The following is a 21,434-nucleotide window of genomic DNA, read 5'->3' on the forward strand; positions in this document are numbered from 1 at the left end:
AATCTGGTCTTGGAAGAATTTGATGGGAACTTTTGATGGGATCAGACTCCGCCAGTCCATGTCTTTTTAAGGCTTTATGTATGTTACTTGCTGTGTCTTTCTGAATCCCAGATGAGGTAAGAACTATCAACTGCCAGCAAACAAACACTTTAATTGTGATTATTATTGTTGTAAAGGATAAGATGTTATCTATGAGCCTTATGACATCACAACAGAACCTTTAAATGATTAAAAACAGAAGCTTCTGGCTCTTCTGAGGAAGAGCATTAGCTTTAACAGCAGCAGCGCTCAGGCTGCAAGAACTCCAGAAGTCTATGTAAAACCTGATGAGCATGTTCTCCAGAATGATTTGAATATCGTTTGAATTACACTTTCGAAGTCGACTGAGACCTTTGAACTCAAACATCTGAAGAAATAAAGAACAAACGAACGAACGATATGAAGTCATTAGGCACCATCTAGTGGTTATTGAGCAGTATTGCATTTTGTTAGAACTTCTCATTTTCATCAGCCCACCTGAGTGAGGAGCTATTTACGAGGTTACGATTGGTGGGCAGTTTTTTTTCAAGCGTTTGTGTGAGCACTAAAATTTAGGTCGCTTTTTACTGCTACTCTTCAGTCAACCTGTGAGAATCTCAATATCACTGCAAGGTTCAGTTTCGCGGGTGATTCATTTGCGACACTGAACCCGATATTGCGTATCTTACCGGCTCTGATACTTATATCACTCTCGCAGGGTCGGAAAGTTCTTGAATTTCCTCAAGTGTGTTCAGAAGATGACCAAAGGTCTTACGGGTTTGGAACGACACGAGGATGAGTAACTAATGACGGAATTAAACATTTTGAGGGAACTATCCCTTTAAACCCCATCCCTTCAAGTTCACGTTCATCTACACGATGAAGATTCTCCGACTGAAGTCCAAAGAGGTCACACTACCTCGTGCAATCAGTTTGAGCTTCAGTTCAAGTGTGATTTTATTGCCATACAACTGACATATAATAAATAGTGCATTTGTCAAAGCTGGTCAGCAATGTAAATAGCAGTCTAGAGCAATTAAGGTTGAATCTGTAGCATAATAAAGTAGTTAAAAGAATGTTTTAATGCAGATATCTTAATTTACTACCGCAAAATCTGTCAAATAGATGATATAAGCAGTATTTTTCTTTTCTTTTCCCCTGGTGATTAGTTTTGAGAATTAAGGAATAGATTTGGACACCCCACCAGAATCCACCCCATCCCAATATAACCTTCTTTAGCCCTATGTTAATAATTTTTTCCCCCGAGGTATCCAGCATGATTTAGTACATGATTTAGTACAACAAACAATGATCAGTTTAACACTAGATGGTGTTATTGCATAAACAAGCCAATAATAAATAAATGGTCTATAAGGCAATTGCTGTTCATAAGTGAATATGATATAGCACGCTCAAAATATTGCTGCTACACTTACATTGTCACATAGGACTGTGTTAAATTGATGTTAGCCGCCACTGTACAATTCTAAAAAATATATAAAAATATAATTGCAGAAAGATTCTTATAGCTTTTTCAGTGCAAAGATAGGTTATATTAAAAGTTTAAAGAAAAAGACAACACAGACAATGACAATGATAGACCAAGAAATGGCTCAGAATATCAAGATTTGCAATATCTACAAATTTAAAAAACTTACACAATTTTTTTATATTTTTGTGGAAATGTATTAATTAAAATATATGTTTTTTTAATACAATCAATCAAAAATAGTTTGTATATCATGAAGAGTTTGTAAGACATTATACTCGCACCAATGTAATATCTTAATGTAATTTCTTCTCTCAAGCTGCCATGGTTTTAAATTGATTGAAAATGTCAGGAATGGCTAGATTTTCAAATTAGTTTGTCCATTGATATAATCATATCCATTTAAAAATGTGGTGTAAATTACTAGAATACTAGAAACACTAGAAATTCAGTTCAAAATGTTCCTAAAAACACTGAGTGTAAAATGCTTCAAGATCAAAATCTGATTAAAACCGGACATTTCGTACTGTAATCTGGTCTGCAGAGACCACACAGCCTTGACCTGAATAATGTTTCAGTAGTTTCATCCATGCTGTGCTGCAGTTCAGTACCTCCTGATTGCCTAAAGCACAGAATTAAGAAATATTAATATCTTATAATAGTAAATTAGTAATGGTAGTAGCAAGGATTCTATAATCCTTTTCCATAAAACACTGTGATTTTAGGACTGTGGTTGGTGTATGTATTTAGTTAAGAGTGTGTAATTTATAATCATTTCTAGATAAATGGGATTACCAAGAATGCATAGCCCATCCTGTGCTCTTGTGATGCCCACATTGATCTGGTTTTCATCACCCACAAAGCCAATGTGTTTGGAGAGCCATTCTCTTGAAGGATGAAGTTCAATCTCGTTGCTGGGGCAGGAGCGAACCATTGACAGAATCACATACTGCCACTCACTACCTGCAATTACATCATTATAACACTCATCATTACATTTGTTATAAAGCAAGTTGAAGATTAATGCAAACATTATTAAGAATGTTATGTTAAAGCCCAAACACAAGAGTCTTCAATAAAAGGTGTCACCTTGGCTCTTTGTAATGGTGGTGACTGTGATTCTCTCCATCTGGGGGTCAGACTTTCTCAGTCTATCTCTGATCTGGGCCACCTGCGCGTTGTATGGTGACAGAATGGCAATGCCCTCATGCCTCACACGGCCCGCTGATACCAGCTTACCACAAATCTCAATCTGCATAAGAACACATTCTTTTAACTTTATAATATAATATATTGATGATATGTAAAACGAAAAGTGGTAAAACTTGTATGCGGTGAAAGTGTCAAGTTTTTTTTCCTGGTGTAAATGGTAATTGTTTTTGGGGTATTTTTCACTTACAGCTTTATTGACCTCTGCAAAGTTGGCTTTGGAGTTCTCGTTCCCCCTTGCGGTTGAAACAACCAAACTGATCTCAACACCTCGTATGTCTCCAAACAGAATGTGTTTACTGTGTTTCGTTCCCTCAGTTTCGATCTGCAGCATGCTGGGCCGTTCTTCCACTTTAGTTTTCAGCCTACCCAGATAGTAAGTCTCCGATGGGAATCTGCAGATTTCTTCATGCTGAAGAAAGAAATGACATAAAAAATCTGTATCTGTAAAATATCTGCAAGCGTGAATGTGAAGCATGTGTTGGTCTGTATGTACCATTCTGTACTGAGTGTCAAGCAGCAGAGCTCTATCCATGTAACGTTCGAACAGAGAGTGTGTCATGCCCAGTCTCCGCGCATGCTCGTTCTTCACGATCGGACGCAACTGCTTGTGATCCCCCAACAACACAACCTGCAAAACAAGTATACAAGATTGAACTGAAAACTCTGATAGAAAGCTCTGAAATACAGCAAGTAGCAAGTCCTTCATCAAGTTTACTTATGTTAGTTAACCATTAGCCACAATTTGCATTGATAGTTAAAAAAGTTATACATATATTACTTATGTTGTTATTATATTAGATTAGATGCGATCTATTACATTTAAAATTGACTAAATGCTACATTCCATCATCTACTGTATTCTTTATTTTTTGTTGCATTTAAATGTATTTGCTGTACAAAATATATTTAAACTTCATTTATTTACTCTGCATCTAAATTTCTGCTTTATTGTTTTCAAAAGGTGAGCTGAAAAAGAGTTCTTTGTTGCCAGCGGCTTCCTGTGAATTCTTTCTTTAGTGTGCTATAAAGGGTGCGTCTTAAAATTTGCAATCTTCCAAAACTTGGTTTCTGTGCTTTAAAGGTTTAGTTCACCCCAAAATGAAAATTCTGTCATTAATTACTCACCCTCCCGTAAGACCTTCGTTAATTTTCAGAACACAAATTAATAATCAGTAATATACTGATGTAATCGAAGAGCCATCCGCCCCTCGACAGTAAATTCTTTCCCTACCGAACATAAACAATGTACATATGTGTTGTGTCGAGATACTCTCCAAAATGGCAGAAGACGTAACTCAGGGAAGACGAATGGTTGAATAAATTATGTTATATTTGTTTTCTTTGAGCAAAAGAGTTATTTTCCTAGCGTCACAATGTTGAGCCACTGATGTCACATGGCTGTTTTTCCGATGTGTCAGGATCTTGCATCATTTCAGATGTGTTGCTGTCTATGGAGGGTCAGACAGCTCACAGATTTCATCAAAAATATCTTAATTTGTGTTCAGAAGATAAATGAAGGCCTTTAGGGTTTGGAATGATATGAGGGTGAGTAATTAATGACAGAATTTTCCATTTGGGGTGTATAACTCTTTAATAATTTGAGCTTTGCAGGCTGTTGTGTTTTGTACGTTTAGCTTAGTTTTTCAATAGGCTACACTTTATGCATATAAATATCCATATATAGTTTTTGTGGGACTTGTTTCCTATGGATAGGTCAAGAGTCACTCTGACCTTCTCAGGTTTAAAGCTGACCAATGGGACAAGCGTCTGTGGCTCTGTTGCCATAGCACACTCATCGATGAGGATCTGTCGTGCACTGAGTGTCTTGGCGAGGCTTGGGGAGGCAGCAGCCGTGCAAGTGCATAGAATAATATCATGCCTTTCCAGTTCATACAAACGTGCAGAATTTAGCAGCTTCTTATATCTGGGGATACACACAATTAGGCGTCATGCAGACTCGACTTTGCATGTAATCACACAAAGGTTGACGTACTGTTAGATGCGGAGAAGTGCTTTAGTCGGGTGCAGAACATGATGGCAAAAATTAGCTATAAGTTTTTATAGTTGCATTTGATTTTTAGAGTCTCTACATAAGAAAAAGAAGCATTAATAAAATAGAAACTTAAACTTACTCTTCTACGTTTGCATCTGTCAATGACTGAGGGTCACGAGCAATTATTTCATCAAAGTCACGTATTGCTTGAGAATGAGGGTTATGACTCATTCGAATTCTGTGATGAAGTGTTATGTCCCTGGAACAAAAGTGTAATTGAGTGCTGTACTGATAAACTAATGATCATTTGAGGACATTTACATACATAATGATACTGTAATTTCTACAGAAATAGATTTACAATAACATTAATCCACCCCCAAAAAATATTTCATTCCATTCTAATCCTCTGTGCCTAAAAATCTGGCTAGTGAGAGTTTGTGCTTTCTTTTTTTTGTTACAGATTCAAGAGCTGACAGTATAATTATCAAATGTCATGTTAGGTGATCACAACATAGCAATTTTCAATTCATTGGCAGTACCTGAGCTCAGGTTTAGATCGCTCTTGGCGCAGTGATTTGTGTGATAACTGAAGGTTGCTGCCAGGGTAGGGATACTCCTGCATCTCCATCTGTCTGCTATACACACGTAACTGCTTCAGCTTATGTCCAAACTTCAGCAGGTATTCTGTACAAGCAAAACAAGCACATAAATACACAGTTTCGTCTTTATACAAATTGTAGTAGTCAAAAAGATACTAACCTGCAACTACATCCACAGACTTGTTTGAGGGTCCACAGTAAAGAATAACCTCTTTTTTCTTCCCTTGGTCTGTCAGCTCCTTCAGCTTCCAAGGATTCTTAGAGTTCAACTGTGAGAACCAGTACACTATATACGCTCCTACAACGGTCTTTCCGGTTCCTATGAAGGATAAACAAAATGCTTTTTATTTTAGTGAATTTCTCTGAAACTCTACATGGCACAGTTTTCAGTTTTGGGTGTCCTGTACATTCTGGGCTTTTCAGAGATGTCTAAAATTAGTAAATCTCTTATGGAAATATAATATTTTGTTATTATCATTTAAATCCATTTTTTACTTTGTCATAAATCAACATCTCAGGAACATATGATATATTATGAAACAGAAAGTTGATTTCATACATGTACTCATATGAGGACACTGGGACTGAAAGCATGTTTATTATGCAATTTGTGAGACATAACGAATAGGGACATAAATTATATTTCAGTATTCTATGAAATATTATATATTTTTATTATGAAAATCTTATTATTACTCCTATTATTACACTTCTTTTTCTATGATATGTTGACCCCCCAAAAATTATGTATTAATGTTTAATATGTAAATTTGATTTAGTTTATAGACACATTATATATAATGAAACCCATGACAATTTTACACACATTTTGCCAAAAGAAAAATTTTATAATTCTATTATGACATAGCTGAGAATCATCTATACAAATTAAAGAAATTGAGGCCATAGCATAATTTATGGATTAAATATAATAATTTTTTTTCATATTATTTTTTGTGCTCAAAATAATGCAAAGACATTAAAAAACTGTTTGTTTTTTTGTTATTGTTATTTTTTTCAGGTCTTAAGAGGTTAAGAAACATTTGGGAAAAATTTTAAAATCCCTGTGACTGTGAGTCCATAAACTGTCTGTGATCTGTAAGATTAAACTAAAAAATCTATATGTTCAGAATATGTAACCTGGAGGCCCTTGAATGACAGTAAATTTGTTGTTTAGAGCTTGTTCCAAAGCTTTAAACTGGCTTTCATTAAGTCGAGGAAGACTTGCTGGTGGTTCCTCTCTCAGGAGCTCATATAGGTATACAGCTGGCCCAGAGCCTGTGGATGGAACATACTTTTAAAACCAAAGGAGTAAAGTGTATGCAGTTAATCTCCAGTGTAAATATATAATTTTAAGTTAACACTGTGGTTCACTGTTGTGTGAGATCTGTGTGTTAGATCCACTAACATCCTGCCCAGATATATTACTAATAAACAAACAAACAGAATCATACTTTAAAGATAAAAAAATACTGCAAAAGAGAAAGCTGTAATTAAGAACAATCATTTGCTGATCTACATTTCATGATCGAAAACTATGCATCCCCATTTTGACTGCAGTTTCTCAGAACCACATTTTGTGTTTAAAAAATGTTCTCTTACTCATCATATGACATATCATGAATTTAATTCATACTTTCTTTCAGAATCCGATGTCTTAGTGCAATGTTCTTAACGAGGTCATTAGCTGACGGCAAATTATTCACTGCACTTTCCTTCCGTCTGGATGATTCAAGCAGAAAAAAATACACATCAGTGCAACTGGTTGTCATAACTTTGCATCTCAGTGTTGTAAAAATATATATATATTTATGAACTGATAAATGAATATACAAAAGGTAAATAATGCAATAGTGAGCATTTGTGTAATGCAGAATCTTGTAAAGTTAAGGGCTTAGTTGTAGTGTATTGAAGACTCATAATATGGTTGTGGTGCATTGCATTTGTTGTATGTCACATGCTTACATGTCTGGAATGAGCTTAGGGATCACCTCCACTGTGAATGTGTCACTCTTCTTGAATTTAGGAATTTTCATGGATGCATATTTTATGCCAAAGTTAACAGTTTTAGACTTAATCACACTGTTATCTGGAGGATCCAAACATTGGTTTGTCAAACCATGGGCCACCCAAGTAAAGTATTGTGGATCCAGCTTTGACTGATCTGCATGGTTCTGTTTTGGAACTCTCTTTCGGATACAGATCAAACACTTGGACAGGTCGAATTCAATTGCCCATTTCTTGACACATTCCACGGGCAAAGAGAATGTTCCAGAGAGTCTGGAATTATCAAAGGATTGCATCCAAGTTATGGGCACATTCTCTATGACAACACAGTCGCTATCATCTACAGCTGTAGCAGCAGACTCCATTTCACAAAGAGGCTTCCATATCTGCACATATTCCTCTACGTCCTTATAATAACCTTTGGATGGGAGGTTTGCAAGTTTGGAAAAGCACCTAATAGGATTGTCAGTGTGTTCAACACAAATCTCAAGCCTTGAACTCGCACTAAATAACTGTACGGTTGGGGCCCAGTAGCCCCTATCCCTTTCTGAGGTCAACTGGACTTGTACAGTATCTCCAGCTTTCAAACAGAGCGTGAAATCAGTGTAATGATCCTTTTCAGACAAAAAAGTGCAATCAGTAATCAAAGTATCATGCACTTCATTGGTTTCACAGTGATTTCTCGCATCTGTTGCTAATATAAGGGATTTAGCCTCTTCCCACTGTTCTTCTTGTACTGCCTCAACAATGGCATGCCAGGTGCTTAGTGGTATCTCTGAACAGGATCTCAAGTTCTGCATTGGTGCCTGGCTCGTGCTCAGTGAGTATGTCCGTTTTTTCCAAGTCAGTGTCACCTGTTTTTGTTTATTGTTAAATATTGGTTGATCCTGAAGCTGTAAATTTCTGTATTTAACAGGAAGCTTATCAGGGAAGGTTCCTTTGTCGAACGGAAATGATAATTTGAAATTTTCGCTGTCAGGTCGAACCATGGTGACAAAAGCCAATTTGTATGTGCTTTGTTTTTGTAAACTGATTGCAAGACAAAGTGACTCTGCTTTGTTTTCATACTCTCGTGCCCTCGTTTCACCTCTTTTACACTTGTCACATAAGAGATCAATATCAGTCTGAGAGTACTGTACAGGACGATCACAGAGAACAGAATGCATGAGCCTCTGAAGAACCACATCTATGTACCGGCGAATAGGTGAGGATGCATGAGTATATGAATCCAGATTTAATGAATAGTGCCCATGTAAAGCATCTTCACAGGAGAAAGAACAAATGAATAATGCTTTATTGATAGTTGCTTTCAACTGAACAGTCGCTTGAATTAAATGTGGATGAATGTCATCTGTAGAAATCAGATCAGCCATTCTGTAAAAGTCAGATGTCAAAGCTGCTGATTCAATCTTTTCCCACACAGATGTCAGAATGATGAAACTGCCAGAGTTCTGCCCACAATGTGACTCCAGACCTCCATCCTCCAATGCATGGAGGGACCCAGGCTCTTCATTGTCTCTCTTCAATCTTCTCACCAAATCAGGTGAAGCTGTCACTGGACAGCTAAATGTATTCTGAAATGGGGCTTCTTGATCAATTATCTGATCATAAGCTCTTTTAAACATCAGCTTCAGCTCCTCCATCATTAACCTGCACTTGCTGTCTTCTGATGAACTGAGATCAGCTGGACTGGAACTGTCCATATTTCCAGAGAGTCTCTTTTTCTTGTGATCAAGTGCAAAATAATAAGTCACAAGGATGCAGCCTTCTAGAGAATCACACTTCATCTCATAGTTATCTGGCCGGTTGATGATGCTGTCAGTTTCACTGTAGGACAATGCCCTACTTGACTTTATGCGGGAAAGCACCAGCTTTACCTCCACTAGTTTGCCTTTTTTCTTTTCCACTTTCAGAATTAAAGAGATAGCACGACGAGTTTTGCCTGGTGTGAAACTCCACATGTCGGATTTTGCAGCCAAGATTTTAATATTTTCCTCAGACACATAGCTAAAAAAATCTACTTTGTGAACTCCAATTTCAAAATGATATTCAGAGTCACTGACAGAGATGGCATGTCGTAGGTGGCTTGATAAAGGGTTAGAATCTCTAGACTCTGAATACACAGTGCAGGTAATCGTGTTATTCAGATTCACTCGACTTCTGTCTATATGAAATGTCAGGTGTGCGGATAAAGGAATGATTTCCTTATGTCGATCACTAATCCCCTCTAATTGTTCTGGCAAAGGAGGAGCCTGACACCTCAGAGGAGTGCAGAGTTTAGTGTCTGTGTGGTCTGCCAGAAATTTTGACACTTCATGGTTAAACATTATGTTTAACTCTTCAACCATTAGATTTGCTTCTCTCTCCCCTACCTTCCTGTGTTTATCAGGTTGGGCATAGTTCCAGTCACCTTTAAGTCGTGCCTTGCGTTGGCTTCTGGCAAAATGGTAAGCCACCCTGACACAGTCCTCCAAAGTATCAAATCTCAGCTCACCATCATACTGACTTATTATATTCTCAGCCTGCAAGTAGGTCAGCTTCTTATCAGATTTTACCTTGGAGAGGTAAAATGTCCTTTTTGTGATAATGCCAGATTTCTTTTCCACTTTGATAATTAAGGAAATGGCTTTACGATCTTCACCTGGGAGAAGACTCCAAAATGTTGTGGCAAGATGCTTTGGGAACATGAATGTAGGCTCTTTTCCTGGATCATAAAACGTTGCTCCCATCTCTTTCGCGAAGCTATCAAGTGAACTGTCCTTAGACACGAAACTAGCCACATCTGCAACATGAACCCCTATTTCATAACAGCTTCCCAGATCATTAACACTAATGGCATCGTCTAAGTCTCTAGCTGTGGGTGGATCAATGGTAAACGTCTGTAAACCTTTGAAATCTCTTCTTTTCTTGTCATCAGTTCCATCAGCTTTCATCTCTAGAAATGAGTCTTCTTGCATTAGAGGAGGAGGTGTTAGTTTGAACTCTGATTTTAAAATCCTAAGTCCCTCCTCTAAAGATGTCCCAATTGGTAGAATATCTGTAACTCTGCCTAGTGGAAATAAGCAGTGTTCTTTCCAGCCTAAAATCTGAACAACAAAAACATGGTTGTGTTTTGTTTGTTCATCAATACGAAAATTTCTTGTTATTGTCCAATTGCCATTGGAATACTTCCATACTGGAATAAAATTGCGAGTCTCTTTTCTCACCAAGACGCGCATTTTAGTGGTGTTGTGACTGAGGGGTATCAACATTTTTGGCACCAAATATTTGTCAGTGTTCTGTGTTCGTCTGTGATAATTTTCATCCTCTAAAAAACACACAAATTCAGAGGATGTTGGTTGTCTGTTTGTGAAACCTAAAACTTTTCCAGTAAGAGAGCCTTCATCATCTTGTCCAGTCTCAACTACAACTTCATCACCACAGAAACACATGCCAATGTTTTTCCTCCCTTTAATATTAATGTGTTTGGATGGATTGTCATACGGTACTACATAACCTGACTGAGGTCCTTTCATCACCAGTTCTCCATGTCTGTAGATAGCAGGCTGTTTCCTGACCAGCTCCAATAATGTTTCCTTTTCAGAGGAAGAGAATAAAGTCCTCCTTTGTTCGTTCTCTTCATCTGAGTCCTGTCCATCAGAATCATAGTCATCCATCTCTTTCAATATAGCATCAGTTACATCCTGCAGAGGTACATCATTCTCAGATATTTCTATCTTTTTTGTCTTCTGAAATTTCAAAATTTCCAATACTTCCTGTTGTAGGACATCTCTGGTCAGATTATCTGGATGTACACTATCCTTGCTGATGCAATGTTCTATGTAGGACCTCCAGATTTTTGAGCACTTTCCAAAACAACAAAGAGCACCAGAATCTCCAACTACAATCACCAGTGATTGGGCTCTGGTCAAGGCAGTGTTCAGTGCACGAATGTCATCAAAAAACTCTGGGCTGCTTGACTCTGATTGAAGAAGTCTGTCTCTTGTCTGAACTGTTGTTATGATGATTACCCTGAACTGTTTTCCTGAGAACACAGAATTTTATAGGTAGGTTGCATATTAAAAAACAATGATAATTAATTAAAAATCAAACGAACAGAAACATTTTGTGACTGAAATATAATGCATTATTATACATCATTATATATGAATCAAGCATCTTTTCTGATGATGTTCTGAACTCCCCTGTACCTTGAATGTTTGCTAAATTTTGAACAGACACTCCATGAACTCCTTTCTGCCGGAGATGATTTTTGATGACATCAAGCTAAAGAAAGGATGAGAAAGGATGTGTTGATGGCATATCAGTGCTGTGATTGTAACAGAATTTAATTATTTTGTTAAATTACTTGCATTTCTTATACCTGCTTAATTAATATTAACAGCTGACATCTAATTATTGTTAAAAGAGCATGTCACCATGCAGCACGTATACAATATGTTATACTCATTTACCATATTTTAGCGTGATAAATGCTTTGAATTGTACCTGTTGGCCTTCACTAAGTACACAGATTTGCTTTGGATCTTTATGACCCCATTCCACTGGCCAGTCAGTCAGAAGTCCACTCACAATGTTGATCACACTGTTGACCTCTGCAACATTGAACCAGGACATGGAGATGGAGCTCAGACGGCATTCTCCTCTGACATGATGAAAGATCAGGGGGTGTAGTCTTGGGTGGGGAGGTATTTCTCCTTTGGCCTTGATCCCATCACTCACATAGAAGTAAGTGGACACAAAGTCCACTATTTCTGCAGTGGAGCGGTAGTTCTCATTAAAGATGACTCTGCTTTTCTTGGCAATGTTGTTACTCTCATCCTGGTAGTAGCGGAAGAGACGATACAGCAGCGTGTGCTCTGATCGCTTGTCGTCGGTTACAGAGAAAAGTTTTGGTGCCATCTGCATGTGGTCTCCTGCTAAAACGACTCGAGTGTGTTTGCCTGCTAAACCCAGAGCCATGAGTGCTTCACCCTCCAGCATCTGAGATGCTTCATCAATCAGAATATGACTGAAGAAACCTTCAGGAAGCTTTAGGTCACGGAAATGCCTTGCCATCGATGTGGTGGTTATAATGATACGGTGCGACTCTAGATCAGACCGTGCAGGACGAATGAAGGACTGTCTATCTGGAGAGCAAAGACAGTATTTCTGAGTGATGTCATCAGTTGCCTTGATGGAGGCCCCACCTTTGTTTGCCTTTACCCTGAGTATTTTGAGGTTTGGGTGTCCATCTATAATGTATGGATGGAAGTGCTCTCTGACATACAAGTCTGCAGAACTATAGGGAAAAAAACTCAAAATTACATTTCTTAAACATACTTTTTAGACAGAAGTATTGCTGTTAAAAGATTAATTGTGATTCATCGCATCCAAAATAAAACTTTTAGATTACATATTTGTACTGTGTGTACTGTATGTACTGTATATATTTATGTACATATATAACACACACATACAGCATATATTTGGAAAATATTTACAAGTATATTTACATTAAACATATTTAATATATAAACGTAATATATTTTTCTTAAATATATACATGCATGTGTGTGTGTTTAAATATGGATAATGCATATACACATTACACATAAATATATTATCTGAACAAAAATGTTATTTTGGATGCGATTAATCGTGAATAATAATTTGACAGCACTAGACAGAAGCTTTTATATTCACAGGAGAATAGATCTATACATATTAATTGTTGCTATCTCTTTATTAAAATGTAAAAATGTAAAAAAAAATATTATATTGCATTTTATAGACACATAAGTAACGGCATAATGACTGATGCTGTTTTTCAATTTCATTCTTCTCACAAAATTATGTAAAACAAACTTAACTTACCTGTTAGTATATGTACAGATGAGCACTTTGTTCTGAGAGCGAAGGGCCAGCTGTTTGGCTGCTGAGGCAAGACAAAGCGTCTTCCCGGTGCCAAATGGCCCATATATAAGCAAGGGAGGAGCCACTTTGTTGACCTCGCACTTGCCAAGGATGAAGTTCAGGGCAATTTGTTGCTTGTTATTCAATTCAGACTGTTTGGTTATGTTCACAGGGACACAACTGTTACTGAAGTCGGGCAGAACATTGTGCAAGTCTGGTAGGTGGTCAATAGCCTGGTGTATCTGACAGAATGATAGTCTATCCAACTGAAACTGAACCTCCATTTTAGACCTGGTTTCTTTCCTCAGCTGTAGCTCAGACACACACTGTGCAGATAGATAAAGACCGATGTGACCCTCGCCGGCAGCCTGTTTGAGCACCAATGCCTCATACGCATGGTTTCTGTGATCTACTGACACATTGGCCTTTGCTGGTAAGCAATTCACCAAAGCCATCTGCACCCCTCGCTTAAGGATCAGTCCTTCAGGAGAGTCTGGTGTGAGCAAACAGGACACCTTTAGAATGGCAAAAAGCTTCCCCGCAGCAGCGTAAAACTGTAATATGCCATCACTCAAATGGTTAGAGAGAGACACGCTCCCGCAAACATTTAATCTACAAGAGTGGAAAAAGAAAAAAATGGGATGAAATGTTAATATACTGCGTATGGAATATATTAATATATATACGAATGTAATATATGTGCATGGAGCCTTAAAATGTGTCAAGAGTTCAAAAGCGCAACAATAGGGTTGTCACTGAGACATCTCAAAGTGATGAGATTATTCAATTTAATTGGTAAAGCCAATCCACCTCTTCATTCAGCATTCTATTTATCTTTTTACACTTCACCGCCTTAGCTAAACATAACAACAGCAACAGATTTTTTAAGCAGCCCTGCCCATGTTTTCATCATTCATGGAAACCGCAATTAACCTGTTGGAGAAGAATGCCTTTCATCTTTGCATTGAGTTTGCTTTCAGTTACTTACGTATCCAGTTTAGTGATTATACCTGCCTAGCATTACCAAGCTCAGAGGCCATTAAATGATGTGATATCAGGGAATGCCTCTGGTCCCTGAATGAGTTCAAATTCCAGCATTAAAGCCATGTGATGTGGAATAAGTTACATTAAAATACACTATTTTAGATGTGAAAATTCTATTAAAGAAGTAGAATTTGTTTAGGTATACTAATACAATGTTGCCATGTGACCCACACTAAGTAGTCTGTGACTCATCTGTATGCAGATAATTTTAAAAACCCAGGAACAAACAGGAACTTATCTGCTAGGGAATATGTCTGTGGGTGTGGCTGACAATGTAAAAAAAGGCAAATTATACTCCCTTATTGATGATGTGGCCCTGACGATATCAACAAAAGGTTCTTGTACTTAGATAAGTATATAGTATTAATTATTTACATATTGGATCTACATTACAGCGCATGAATACGACAAATCATGACTTCATAAGTAGGAAATAGGACATTTTCAGTAGCACTTGAAGGCAGCATTATCCCTACATTGAAAAAAAAGGTGGATAAACAGGATTTTTTTCCTAGACCAGGAAACCCTGCAGCTGATTCTAAAAATGTAATTTGTTTTAGTTGTTGTTAGCCTAAATCATCCAATGTCCAATTCAGCTCCTAGAAAGGGCTACAGCTTTCCAGAGTTTAGTTCCAACCCTGCTCCAACACACAGACCATGTAGTTTCCAAATAAGCCTGAAGGACTTGACTAGCTGGATCAGGTGTGTTTAATTAGGTTTGAAGCTAAGGCTGTGGCCCTCTAGGAATTGAGTTATACACCTGTGGCCTTGGAAGCCCAGTCCTGTTCCTGGAAATCTACCTACCTGCAGACTTCAGTTCCAACCCACCTGTTTGTAATTATCAACTGCTCCTGAAGATCTAATTAATAACCTGGTTCGGATGTGTGATCAGGGTTGGAGCTAAACTTTGCAAGAAGGTACATCTCCAAAAAAAAAGGATTGGGCACCCTGGCCTAATCCAAGATGTAAAAAATACTAACCCATAACACACGGGTGTTTCAAGTAATGTACTATTTACTAAATGTAATGTATTATTTATACTATTTATACCTGCTAATAAGCTCTTCCTCTGCGATTTCCTCACTGAACAGGAAGTGGTGAGCTCTCTCTCTGTAATTGTCCCGATGGAGTTGGGAGCTGTGATCGGCATGGGGATTGAACTGTAGATTAATCTGTGGTGGTTTGTATTTACTAAGTAACTGCTCGTCCTCCTCCTTTCTGGCAAAGAATGGCACGATAACCCTGTTTCCTCTGTTCCAGCGCTCATCCGAAAAAATCTCAGCGCATTCGCTCTCTTCTGTTTCATCTGGCTGAACATAGAACTGCTCACCGACTCTTACTTTCAGTTTCCTGAGCAGAACTGGACGCATGTCAAAATCGAAAACTAACCATTGTTCGTAAACACCGGGGCGGAACGACAGAAACGACACACTCAGCTGGTAGGTGGAGTGAGATAAGCGAAGTTGGTGGCCTGCAATGTATGAGATTGGGGGGAAGGTGTTCCTTAAACTCTCACTCAAAGAGAAAGCAGCTCCATTTTCTGCTTTCAGTAGAGCCACATGTGCCAAGGACCTCTACATAAACACAGAAGACAAACAAGGAGACAATTAGTAACTAGTGTGCAATACGGCGAAGTGTAATATAATATTGTTGGTGCAGGTCAATATTACTGACCTCCGTGGTGATTGTGAATTTCCATTTGATTTCACTGTCTTCTCGTAAACATTCCAAACTAAGATTCTCATCGTGTGTAACACACACATCGTCAACCTGCTCAGAGATCTGCAAAATACACATACATATTAAACATTTTGTTGTGGATTTTATGTTACTTTAGTATAATTAAAATAAATCAAGGCATAGTTTAAACGAAAAATGAAAATTCTGTCATCACTTGCAGAATTTTTTTTCCGAACCTATGATTTTCTTTCAGCGGATGAACACGTTTTCAAGGTTGAAGATCAACTGTTTGGTTTTTAGGATACTAAAATGAATAGTTCACCCAAAAATGAAAATTCTGTCATCATTTACTCACCCTCAAGTAGTTCCAAATCTGTATGAATTTCTTTATTCTGCTGAAAAAAGGTTTGTAACCAGGCTGTTTTGGGTCACCATTGACTCCCATAGTATTTTTTCCTACTATTGAAGTCAATGGCGACCTAAAACAGCCTGGTTACAAACTTTTTTCAAAATATACAGAATTTAAATTTTTAGGTGAACTATTCCTTTAAAAAATATTATCTTATGTTCACCAAATAAAAGGATGTTATATAGGTTTGGAACAAGAAAAAAGTAAATGATGAATTTTTATTTTTGAATAAACTATTCCTTTAACCACTAACTTAACAATTTAGTTTTTAATTTCTTGTTGTATGAGTTCTAAATTTCTCATGAGGCAAAAAAAGCAGTCTGGGTGACCTGTCCCATTTGCATGGTTTCAAATTCTTAAGACAGTAAAGTTATGCAATATACTTACAATGAGAATCTCATTGCAGCTGCGTCTGTACTCTTCTAGGAGTTTCTCTTTGTATGACAGAGGCTCGTGAGCTCTCGACCGACCATCTTCTTGTCTGCTCTGTTCGTCCAGGTGCTGTCTCTGAGTTATCAGATGAATTAATCTTTCGTGATCAAGGCTTGTGTGTTTTTGTAAGTTCCACACTGCAGCTTCTTCTGGGCTACTGGCAAAGGTGCAACGGTCATGATGCACATAGCACCCGACGTCCTCCTTAAAGTACCAACATGCTTCATATCGATTAGGACGTGGGTAAGAGGGCCGAATAGACACAGGGCTCCATTTGTGACTTCTGACCTTTGCTCTGACTAGCAAAAGATTGTGAGAGCAACGGTGAGGCGTTGGAATTATAGAGTAAGAAATGCGTGACTGTTTATGAGTACAGTTGTTACAAGCAGCTCTCAGCTCATACATCTGCATAAACGCCTGCAGCTGAGCATCTCTAGACTGCACTGTAGACATTTCTAGAGATTCAAGCCATAACACACATAAAGTCTGACATGAACGCCTTTAGCTGGCACTCACAACTTCAAATGCTGCTGTAGAATCAACCTAAGGTGAGGAAAGAAAGGAACACATATAGCTCATCAGATGACCAATGTATTGGCAGAGCATGCAAATATAATTCATATTTATAATCGAGCATAAAAATAACCACTGAAATAAAACTGCTGCTATATTGCTGTATTTAGACCTTTGAACAGCTATAGTGAAGTATAAAGGACAACTTATGTTAAGGTAGAGATTCTTCATTTTAGATTTGGTTCATGCTGGATGTTTTTGAACCCTATTTGTCTGCAATAATTTTTATAATTCCTTTGAAGAGCCTAATATTTTGTTACAACTCTTTCATGAAAGAAAGTAGAATTAAAGGGGTCATATGATGTTGGCTGAATACTGCAAGCATGTGACTGAAATGTTACGCCCATTCCCATAACAAAAAAAATAATAATTTAACAGGGCATTTGTTCCATCCAGTGGGGATATAGTAAGTGGTTATAATAACTTAATAACTGTCTTTTTTGTCTTTTGTAAACATAACACCATGTCTGCATTTGTGATCAGAGAAACAATAAACAACAAGCACTACTCTACACTGCTCAAAACTGTGTTATATTTAATCTGCAACAACAATGTGAACTTTTATAAACAATTATTTGGTCGTTGACAGGCCAGTTTGATTGACAGGCCAGTTTGCAGTGACAGTGTTAGTGTAACATGTGACTGAGCGCTCTGTTAAAGACCCAGATAGTATGTCCCAAAGAATGCCAACTATTGTCTACTACACACTCAAAAGTGTGAACTATTTCTTCACTAAAAGAGTACTTTAAGGACGTAGGCACACTGGGACAGAGCAATTGATGTAGACGCGGGGATAAGTTTGAACAAGTCGCTTTATGGGGGCATGGGCGAGTCTTAACTTTTATAAACAATATCTCTTTGGGTTTGACACTTTGCAGCTTTTATTTTATCTATGCATTAACAGCTTGTAAGGCCAAAGAGAAAGAAAAACATGAAATTGCATCATGCAACCCCATTGATAAAACATTTCTAATAATTTGCCTGTCATGCTTTATCACTAGTTCATTGGTAAAACATAAGCAAAGACATTAAGCTGTAAAAAGACAATTGTGCAGTAATTATCGGCCAGATACGTTGTGGTTATGTGAGACAGAAAAGTTGGGGGTGTACAATACAAGGTCGAGATTATCTTGCACAGAAGACAAAACAAAAGACTTATTTTACTATTTGACAAGCACTCGCAACACCTAGCAACCAGATTTAAATGGCATGTAAAACCATGAAAACAAGGGAATTTAACTCCATAGAACAGGTTTTTGGTCAAGTAGCATTCAGATATATTTTAAAGTAGTTAACCACAAACCTCTTAACCTGAAACCTGTGTATGGCAGTATGCAGTACATGTTTGCCAGAGTAGGCCATGTTAGGATTATTTTGTCATTACGCTTGAATAAAATGGCTTGAAAAAAATCAGCATGTAAGGAAAACCTTGTGAAGTGCCTTTGTCTAAATATTGCACAAATGGATTACACGCAACCTGCAAATAAGGATTGATTTCACTGGATATTTACCTTCAGCTAAACAGATAAAGGTCATATACCAAAGCACACAAATTGTTGAGAGCAGCCCTGCCTAATTATGAGGTGATTAGCCTACTTCAGCCTAGAGTAAATACTGTCGGGTTACTACTAATACTACCATCATAAATCCTCGTGTCACGAGTATGCAGAAGTTTCTGTGCGGGCTCCAGCAAATTATACCAGTTTGACTACTCTAAGCAAGCCAGTGCCATATAAACAACGCTGATCACTTCAGATAGATCAGACATTTTTCCACGCATCACATACCACACATTCACTACCGCTGAGAGCAAGGATGTTTGTAGGTGAGAAGTGCGTTTACCAAGGAAAGGAAACGTTTAGAAAAGAAATGTTACATTATGAATTCGAACCCTGCACTTTGCACGTTACAGCACCTTTTTTTCCCTACTGTTTTAACAGGTGGAGAGCCTTTGTACTCGCTGTGGTTCCTTTTTGCAGTTTGCGAATTTGTATTTAAGCGTCCCTTGTTTTTTCCTCGCTGTTCAAGTCTATATTAGCATTCTTTTATGTTCATCTTAACGCTGTTACGTTTGTACGACAGCACCAAATGTACGCTATCTAATATCTTGTTAACGTTAATATTGCGAACGCCCTGTTGTAAATTATAGACTAACGTTACACTTCCTGTTAAAGCGTCGCACCCAGCGGCTGACGCAAATAAACGACAATATTTCGCTAAAAATGAAAATTCGCTTTAGGCTATTATAAACAAAGGTAAATGGAAAGCGCCGTGTAATTAGACGCCTGACGAAAAAGCGGCACGCCTAAAACAGTCCATCTCCTCCACAAAAAATAAAACGGGTTAATTCATTTTTAACCTATCTTTACGTTTTTGAGTGGAGAAACGTGAACTCACCTGCACTCGAAAACATCTCCAGCAAGCGCAAAACCGACTTACTATCAGTAACCTTCGCCGTTTACTTGAGTTTCGTTTTCCTAGGAGTGAGAGGTGACTGTCATTGGTCACGTTTGCCCTTCCCTTATTTTGTTTGCATAAATACTGAGAGCGCGCATAAAAAAAAAGTCCGTCAATGTCTGTATGTCTTTTTTAGGATTTAGGATATGACAAAAAATGTCGTGTTTGTCAGAGAACTATGGTAATAAATACTGCTTAAAGGAAATAGTTTTTACACAAAAAATGTTTATTATTATTTTTGGATTAAAATATTTTTTTTTATGATTTCAGGTACGAATAACAGACACAGACGTTAAAGATGAATAAAGCTGATTCAAAGCTGGATTCATTCAATATTCTCTCTATTTGGAATTATTCAAAAAATAATAACAAAATTGAGTAGGTTAATTCATTTTAACTAAAAATAAAAACAGCAAGAAATTAATTATGTTGAATAAAGTTTCCGCATTAGATTTAGTGAAATCTACAAGACCACAGAACGACTTTTTACAGTGTGCATCACTATTTTCCAGAGACACGATTAGAAAAAAAAAAATAGATTAATTAATCTCGAAACTGTTTTGACCGAATAAATCTCACAATGTTGATATTCTGATGAAATGAAAAAAAAAAAAAAAAAAAAAGCCATTAAAGTTTGCGCTTCTGTGGTTAAGTGAAAACATATAATTGCATGTAACAATAATAATTGCAGCAGCAAATACCAGATCAGAGGTGTAAAAAATACCAGATCAGAGTAAAAAACAATTAGCCTATTGAAATGTTACAGTACATCATGCTACATGCTATTTTTTGGACCAAATCGCATTAAGGTGAAAATACATTCAGTGTTACACAATGTTCCCTCACTTTGACTTGTTACTGGGGATCTGGGGATCATTTAATGATGTAAGTGATGTTTCCTAATCATATGACTGTGAGTTCTACTGTGCTAAGTGTTGGAGTTGTGTCTTGACATTATGCACCTTTGACCCTTCAGTTTCAGCTTCCATCCGTTATAGCACTTCTTGTTCTAGGTCATGACATGACCTCCATACAATATCTTAGACTGGTGTAGGCACCAGAGAAGCTGGAATGAAGATTCTGACGCACAAAAAGATATGTAGCTATTGATAACTTATACGACGAACGTGTTTGAAACCCTTGTTTGCCATTTGCTTTTACTTATCTTGTCCTGTCCTTTCCTCTCTAAATAAAGCAACTTGCGATCTGAGCTTCAGAGGCAAAAGAGAGAAACTTGCTTTTTCTCCCTCTAGCAACCGACAGCGCAGTCCTTGCAAGGAAAAATCCAAAGAACTTGTCTTGTGTTTTATTTCGCTTGAGTTGATCCTTCCTGGTAAAGAGCCGTTTGAGTGAAATAGTCTCAACACTAAGCATTCTGCTAAGTCTAGGCTGATCACATATAGCCTACATTCAGAATGAGACTCGTCTGCACATCTCAGCTTCCTTGGGTTATGAAAGGTTCATGCTTTGGTTTTAGGAATCCCAAACAACAGGTTGAAATGCATGAAAGAAAAAAAACCTCAACACTTTCATTTTCTTGTAATATACATTAATTTTACCTGATTTGATCGGTGATTGGTCTGTTTAACTTAAAGAGAGCTTTTAACGCTTTAAAAGCGGCAT

General features: G+C 37.5%; 1 protein-coding gene across 2 annotated transcripts; it reads right to left on the reverse strand.

Moving 5' to 3' along the window:
- Positions 1-546: 546 nt before the first annotated feature.
- Positions 547-19,886, reverse strand: helz2b (helicase with zinc finger 2b). Of its 2 annotated transcripts, XM_043220832.1 has the most exons (19): positions 19,752-19,886; positions 16,737-17,324; positions 15,935-16,042; positions 15,311-15,834; positions 13,178-13,828; positions 11,810-12,602; positions 11,512-11,587; positions 7,280-11,345; positions 6,951-7,036; positions 6,455-6,592; positions 5,475-5,633; positions 5,255-5,399; positions 4,852-4,971; positions 4,451-4,643; positions 3,213-3,347; positions 2,907-3,128; positions 2,597-2,759; positions 2,303-2,470; positions 547-2,129 (listed from the first exon to the last, which is right to left on the reverse strand). In XM_043220832.1, exons 2-19 carry the CDS (start codon positions 17,232-17,234, stop codon positions 2,014-2,016), a joined length of 8,361 nt encoding a protein of 2,786 aa, XP_043076767.1. In that variant the 5' UTR covers positions 17,235-17,324; positions 19,752-19,886; the 3' UTR covers positions 547-2,013. The 2 variants fall into 2 exon arrangements, 1 of the variants encoding a protein (XP_043076767.1); XR_006247431.1 differs by lacking the exons at positions 547-2,129; positions 2,303-2,470; positions 2,597-2,759; positions 4,451-4,643 and having other exon boundaries at positions 2,987-3,128.
- Positions 19,887-21,434: the final 1,548 nt, after the last annotated feature.

This window comes from Puntigrus tetrazona, chromosome 2 (genome assembly GCF_018831695.1).
Source record: "Puntigrus tetrazona isolate hp1 chromosome 2, ASM1883169v1, whole genome shotgun sequence".
NCBI lineage: Eukaryota > Metazoa > Chordata > Actinopteri > Cypriniformes > Cyprinidae > Puntigrus > Puntigrus tetrazona.